This window comes from Corvus moneduloides, chromosome 3 (assembly GCF_009650955.1).
Source record: "Corvus moneduloides isolate bCorMon1 chromosome 3, bCorMon1.pri, whole genome shotgun sequence".
Lineage (NCBI taxonomy): Eukaryota > Metazoa > Chordata > Aves > Passeriformes > Corvidae > Corvus > Corvus moneduloides.
The window spans coordinates 105011221-105019390 of record NC_045478.1 but is presented as its reverse complement, the minus strand read 5'-3'; the positions used below and the strand labels follow the sequence as shown (position 1 = coordinate 105019390).

At 35.7% G+C, this 8170-nt stretch overlaps 1 protein-coding gene across 32 annotated transcripts in view; it reads right to left on the bottom strand.

The window, feature by feature from the left end:
- Window positions 1-8170, bottom strand: part of NRXN1 (neurexin 1) — a 674266-nt gene that overhangs the window by 446713 nt on the left and 219383 nt on the right. For all 32 annotated transcript variants that reach the window (XM_032103140.1, XM_032103136.1, XM_032103158.1 and 29 more), the window contains one exon: window positions 1-102. This exon is cut by the window's left edge and continues 200 nt beyond it. In XM_032103140.1, the coding sequence (XP_031959031.1) occupies window positions 1-102 (102 nt within the window). The remainder of the gene's footprint in view (window positions 103-8170) is intronic.

Here is an 8170-nt window from a genome sequence, read left to right as displayed (position 1 = left end):
ACGACAGAGTTATTTCATCACTGCTACTCTGTATGGGGTTCTGAGATAAATCATAGCAGAAGTATTCTGATCCCTTGAATGTTGCAATATATTCTTCTTTTCCTGGCAGACAAAAGGAGAGAAACAAACAAATAAATCGCTGGCACTTAATTAAAGGCAACTTGCATGAATTATTTTCATAGCTAATTTAACAGTATTAGTGTAAGCACTGTATCAAAAAAATAATTCATTTAAAACACTTAAAATCCATGAAGGAAGGAGATAAATGAGATTTACCGTGAACATATTTTTAACTATTTTCTAACAGAATTTTCATGTACACGATTGAACTCCGAAAATAAACTGCACCAGCCATTGAACTAATGCTATTTAAGCAATCTGATCTGAAACACATCTAAATATGTATAATTCAGGTGAATGTACAGACCAAAGCATTACTCTAGTCAAAACACAGATCTTTTCCTTTCCAACTCTCACTAAAATTATGACACCTCAAAAAGAATCAATAACCTAGATACTTCCAGCAGATCTGCCTAAGGTCTTGAATAAACTAAAGCTACAAAGCATTCATTTAGGAATCCACCTTAAAGCTTTTTATAGCACTGTGCCAGAGAGCAAGTTAATATGCATCAGTAAATGAACAGGGTTTTTTTTCTGGGATGTACTTTTACTAGCTAGTATATGTGCCATACAGGTTATTTCTTTTAGTTTATCCTGAAGGTGAAACACAAACAGCTGAGCTTTCAATCTCAGACAATCAAGTTTCATATATGGAGATTACATTTTTCCTAAAATCTTACACATGAACACGTACACTGACCTTACACTAGAGGTGTATAATTTAGAGCTACAGTAGTTTACAAAAATAGTTAGAAAAGTTTAGCTAATAATAAGTTAGTAAAATCCCAGTCAAAACCTGTAGGTGTTTATGCAGTGTAAGGATGAAGGTATGAACACCTGGAGATATCAAATTTCATCCTTCTTGAGAATAAACTCAATCACCAGGACAAAACTGCATACATCACTGTCTTACCATTAGAACAAAACCAAAACAGACGTGTAAATATATAGACAAAGGAAATAACAGCAGAAAATTAGGAGACCAGTGAATGACAGAACATGAAAAGAGCTGGTGTGAGGACACAGATTTTTTGAGAAGTTCCTGGGTGTATTTGACTTTTGTTGTAGCCTATACACTAACATTGATCCTGGATATTGAGAATGATTCTCTTTAGATAATAGAGCACAGTAGGTTCAGACACTATTACAAAATATTTCAGATAAGAACATTAAAAATTATTAGTCTGTGTTTACTTGAAGTGCTTTCTCTCAGATTTGATGCAGAACTCTTGGTGGGTTTTTGTTTTATGTTTTTTTCTTATTTTTGGGGGGGGGGGTAGGGTAGGTGGATGGGGGTTTTTTGTGGCATCAGCCAAATCATACTAGACTACAGTGTAAAAAACTCAAAGTGACTGTTTATCAATTATGCTCTCTTTACAGCTCAAAGCAAGATTCAGCTGGATCTAACCCCAAGTGAAAGAAATCGGTTTGCTACAAGAAATCTACAGCTGGATTTCACAGCCTTGGCCTATTTTGTAAACAAACACTTTTTTAAAAAGGAAAAAAAAAAAAAACAAAACAAAAAAAAAAGACCACCTCCCTGAGCACCCTTCAGGATGCCTCTTCCTGCTGTTGGCAGCACATCTCACAGAACACAAAATCAAACTAAAAGAGTCTCCAGCTTCATATTAAACCATGCTCCCTTGTTACAACAAGTAACAAGCTGGTCACACATAGCACACATACTGCTTCCTGTCTTGGCCATTCATCATGCACAGTAAATATGCAGGAGGAGCTGATGTGTTCTCCAGGCCTTAAACCTTCCAAATCAGTCCTACATGCAGAACACCACTGCACTGATAGCAACCCATCCTGGACCCTGACACATTTCAGTAGAGGAGGAACACCTTGGCTCATGGTGCATAAAGGATTCACAAACAGTCCATTTTCTGGGGTTTCAGTGCACTCAAAGCAGTGGCCTGCAGGAATACCCTGCATCTCATCTAATGAATATTTAATAAAAGCATAAAATGCTCAAGCGCAAATTTATTTGTGATGGGTGTTTGGTGCACAAGCATATTGAAACAGCTTGAATACCTACAATGGAGAGGTGATAAAACAGATGCAGCAAACTGGTATGTGTAGTTTTGTCCCAGGTATTTAATGACTATAACACAAAAAACCTGAAGGACATCAATGACATTGTGCAAAATATTTATGTACAAACATTATGGACTGTAAACTACTTCTGTAAAACCAGATCATTCACACAGACATGGATATGCATGGAACTTAAATACATGCCAGGCCCTTTTTAAAAAAAATATTCCTAAACAAGGACCTGAAGAAGCAAGCAGGTCATCCAAGAAAAAATTGAGTAATTCTTCAAGCAATACCCCTGCAGCATTCACTGTTAATTTTTGAACCCTTTCTCATTCCTTTTAGCTTTAATAATACAGTCCATGATACCTATCAATGTCACCAAATTAAAATTTTAAACAAGTTCCTTATATTCGTATCAAGCTAGCATTCACTTGTTTAAAGACAGAATTTGACTTGAAAACAAAAATGCTAAAATTGAGCAGAGTATTTTACTTCAGAGAAGACACTTCAGTCAAAAAACCTGTTTGAACATTGTGCATAAAGACACTAATTGCATGTTTTTCCTACCAAACTATCTTTTCTGCTCACCTGTCAAACCAAAAAATACCCATTATTTGCTATTTTCACTCTGTTTCCATGCCATGAATTCAAATATCATCTTCTATGACTATAGTCTAGTTTGGCCAAGCTGCAAATTTCACAGAAATTATTTGAAAGTGGGGGAAATACCAACAAAATATCTCCAAATTTCTCTAGTCTTCAGAGTAATTTGTTCCTCACAAAAACTAAACCTCCCTCTTATGATCACTTGGATGAAACCTCAGGCATCTTTACCCTCAATCTAGCACTGATATTTGGGAAACGATGGGGCACTGCAACTCCAACTCTGCCTTGCTATACCCAGCTCTGAAATGGGAAAAGATGAGCTAAAGCAGCCACAGGTCTGCGACAGGCTAGCAAAGATTCAGGAAAACCTAGAAGAGGAAATCCGGTTATAAATCTTTTGCAGGCTTTGTCACTGAAAACCAGACTTTTTTAGCACACATACAGCAGGAGGCACATAAGTCAAAATGTTTCAGCAAAGGACAGAAAAGCCACTGAACAATATTGCTAATCAACCCTGTGTCAACTTTTTAATGTCAAGAAGATGTGCTATTTAACTCTTGATATGAATGCATGTATTCAGAATGGAGAATTTAAAAAAAATCCATATATAAAGCATTCAAATGTTTTATGTAAAAAACCCAGTTAGAATCTATTGCTACATTACATACCAAATTTTTGTTGATCCTTTAAGCAAATTAAGAACAAGCTTCATTAATAACTAGTTGTGCAAACTGCTGGTTGTTTGTTTATTTTTTCAAATTATCACTTAATGGCACTTAGAGAAACCATTAAAAATGCATGGCAGTCATTCTAGCCAATATGAAGTGTTGCACTTCATTTAATGATTAAAATGTAATTACCTGCACAGAAAAGCACAAGATAATAAGAACACCATAAGGGAGTTTGACATGTTTCTATTCTGAATTTTGAGTACTGTAAATTGCTGTATATTATGGCAACGGAAACCCAGAACTACAGGAAATGTGCAGATACAGAAAGACACGACCTGTTTGTGCCACAGAAAGGATTCAAACAATAGAAATGCTCTGCTAAAACACCTGTTGCTGCAGGAAGGGTTTGTTTTTATGCCCCATTGAAGTCAACAACAGTTTGAAAATTCAGCTATTTAGAGGTGGATTTAAGCCCTTAGTCTCTTGAAACATGTAGAAGAAATACTTCCATAAGCCTTAGCAGATTTTACAATCCTACATATGCACTATGCTAAGCCTTATAGCACATCCACCCATCTCACTGGCAGTATTACATCATAAACTAGGTCTGGCTGATTCCATAATTATTTGATCATGTGTCCATGCCTGATTTAAATCACATACACAGGACTAGATGCTCTGATATTTATAAGTAGTAATAATAATGGGAGTGTAGACAAGAGGAAAAAAAAATATAGCAGGACTGAATCAAATCTGTTTGTTGATAGCTGCAATGTTCCTTTACGTATGAAGAACCCAGAAGTTTATTAACTATACCCCAATAACCCCCGTGACAAACCCATCTATTATTACACAACAAAACCTGTTAGAGAGTTGTCAATTTATCTGCCAAAATAATTACTGTCAAAGAGAAAATCAGCTGACGCTGGTGATACTCTACTTCTGAGAGCCAAGTTCCTTCTCGACAGTCTTCAAAACATTAAATGTGTTCTGAATAAATAAACTATGCCAAATCAGAGTCTAGTATGTTCCCAGATGTACTGTTTAGTGCTCCATTTCACAACAATTTAAAATTCAAACATTTATCTGCTACACCATCAACTTATTTATAAAGTTTTTCTGTAAAATAATGCAGCTTGGGAAAACTACACTAAAAGAGCATGTGGACAAAACCATTAACAAGAATGACTGATAGAATAAAAATACACAGCCTGAACTGCTACTTCCATGGCAAACTTTGCAGTAATAGCAAACTAATGGTTTGCCATTCTATACAATGGGAATACTCTCCACACGAGGTGTGCACCACTGAACGTGGAATGGTCCCAGGATGCACAATGCACAAGGTTTCTCAGCACGCTGCTCTTTTAGGAAGCCAGCCTTTACCCTTCCATTAATACATCACTCATTGGATCTTAAGATGAAAAATTACAAAGACTATAAAGTCATTCTCCAAATGTTCTACGGAATCTGACCATTTTTTGATTCCCAATCACATAATAAATTCTGACTGGGTCACATCTAGAAATAAATTACAAGCACTCAAAGAAGAAACCAAAATATTACTGTCTAATTAACAAATTTAAGACTTAAGTATGAAACCAACAAAAAGGATAGAATTATGATAAAGCCTAAGAAATAAATTCTGAGAGAATGCAGAGGGTTTGCTTTATCAGTCATGGCTGAGTTAATTTTTACAAGTACTGCTGTTGTTATGCACTAGCAGTTTTTGTTCCTATGTCTTGTAAGTAATTTTTTTAACAGAAGAATCTTCCATGCTTCCTTTCATTTCTCACAATCTTTCTTTTCCTTTCCAGAAACTATATTCCTTGCCCTCTAAATAAGTCTCCACAGAAAATTCCAAGGCAGCAATTCGGAGATAAAATTAGATTCATGATTCCAAATCCACAGCTGGGAAATATCTACCTGTTTATTTCTTTTTTTTTTAATGCTCCCTTCCCCCTCCAGTAAATACAAATGTCTGTGTTCCTTCCTTTTGTGAAGTGGTAAGTCCAGTATGAGGTAATCATGACTAGCCCAATGTGAGAACAAAACCAGAGAGGTTATTTAAGACCATAAGCAATTTATTCTGAAGGACTGGGGAATCACTTCTCAAGGGCTTCTTATTATTGTTTTAAATAATCCTTCTGCAAAAAAAAAAAAAAAAAAAAAAAAATGCTGCAGAGGTGGCTATTGATTCCAAGGATTCGGGGACCTGGTGAACCAACTCAAGCCTTTCTCTGGCAGAAAATGTTCCACTCAAAACCATGACAAAGTAAAACTTTGGTTAATTGTTATAACCAAGTCCTTTGGACTGCCATTGTCTTTGTTCATGACATTATACTATCAGAATATGGTTTATCTCAAAAAACACACTGCACCTGTGATCCTGGGCACCAAAGTCTGCATTACTGGTGCCCAACATAAAAGTAAAACTAGAATGTATTTAAGTAAAATGAGGTGCAAAGAAAAGTTCTACCTGCCAAGAAAAATGTAACAGCATAACTAAGTCAAGTATAATATCATGATGCAAAGAACCTTGGAGAAGTTTTCCAGCTCCTGTTTTGTTTTACACACAATCATTAAATCAGTAGCCAATTACAAGAAGTATGAACCTCTGAAGTATGAGCCTCTGATCCCTTCCCACCATCTCAGATTAGAATTATGATAGTTGATACTCATGATAAATGACTTACAGGGAACATTAGATAAATGATAAATTACTCCATTTTGCTAAACAGCCATTTAAATTCATTACTAAAATGGCTACACCATGCAATTTCCTCACTAATTTTCATGTCCTTTTATTTAATCACAGAGTATGCACTTCAAAAGTAGATTGGCAATTGGGGAGGGAGAGGAAAGCAAGCAGGAGTTTTCAGGAATGGTGCCATCTTAGTGTACATTAAATACTAAACTGCTAGAAGGTGAAAATAAGAGAACCTTTCTCCAATTAAGAGTTGCATCATTAATAAATAGATTACAGTGTCCTCCACTTTATATCTTAGTGATAATGCCTCTCCTATAATTCTCAAAACCGCAAAGTTTAAAATCATGATTTAAAGGCATTCCCGTTAAATTAAGAATAAACTGCAAAATATCAAAGACTCTCATATCAATTCTACACTCACAGGAGAAACTGCTATTACTCAGCCTTGCTGTTGCCTTAAAACTCAATTGTGAATTTTGGTAGTTGGGAAATCAGAGCAGCATTATACCAACAAATAAATACAGGCTTAAGTTTCTGCAACAAGCTAAAAACTGTGCTGGACAACTTTCCAAAGGCCTTTTCCAGGCCTCATGGTTTCCAATGACTCTATAGCTCAACTGCAAAATGCAGATTTGTAGCTTTCAAAGGATCAAAAGCACTGACTTTCAGTATCAGATTGCTTACAGAATTGGTAGAAAAACTGATGTTACAATAGGAAAAGATAGCATTTTAAATTTTACTCCCTGTAACTATATAACTTGTGCAAATACAAGTTTTAGAATTAATCTGCTTTGAGTGATGAAACAGGAAAGGTAAATTCTTCCTCTGCAGCCTGGGCTGGCTCTCTTCTGCTTGTATCTTACAGAGGAGAGCTGAACAAAAAACAAATGCAGTTGTTCTTGAAAAAATTGAAAGCAGCCTCTGTCCTGGACAAAAATCCATTTTCTGAACTGCTCCTTGGATAAAGAAGTAGCACCTTACTCCTTGCTGAGGGTTTTCCAAATGAGTTGCATTCATTTTTCACTGTCCTAAATAAAAATGTGGAATAGGAGAAGAAAGAAAATTGTTTTTTTTTTTTACTTTGTTGGCATTACATTTAAACACACATTTCAAATGTAAGAATAAGGAAGAAAACAATCTCTAACTAACATAGTATATGAATTTATCATAATGTGTAGAAAGAGTTAACGAGTTAAATGATCTGATAAGGACCAGTTTCAAAGCTAATAAGAAACTTCTGAGACATCAGCTGAATACCTCTCTTATGGCACCACACAGCACTAGAGGATTAGTGCGGCATGTCCTGGGGTTTGGAAGCAATAAAAAACAACAAGCAATTTTCTAGTCCTAATTAATTCCTGTTAAAAGAACCCCTTTGTAGCAATAAGCTTTCCAGAGATGCAGAGGGAATGCCACTGCAGTGGTATTATGTACACGATGAGCCACTGCTGTAAAACCAGTTTTGCACTTGCCTCAGAGAGGTACTACAGGAATATGTAGCATTTGACTCAGTAAAAAGAGCTACAGCATGGTTTTGAAAAAGGTAAAACAAAACACCTTCCAGAGGGGATTAACAAAACATCACTTTTTTCTTATATCTGTGGCTAAGATTGTATCACTGAAGGAGCATCTACATAAAAACTTTTGGGAAAAGTCTGTTCGATCTCTGTATTAGTCTTCAAAACATGTTTGGAAGAAGCTATTTATAACTCTTGGTCTTCCTATAAACATGGGAAATTTAATATGAAAACAGTTGTTTTATTACATCTTCCAGCCTGTTGAGGATACTCTCATTTAATATTTTAAATGTCAAGAGTTTTCACATGAAAACAAAGAAATATCTTTCCAAGTTACTGAGCATATGAGGAATACGTTCCATGAAAAGATCCTACAGCAACAAAGGGGATCTGAGAAGCTGAAGTCTCAGGTGAAGAAATCTGCTGTTCAAAATAACAAGCAGAGAGATGTGCTAATGGCCTGTTGCTACACTAGAAATATTTGATCTAAACAAGCCATGCCT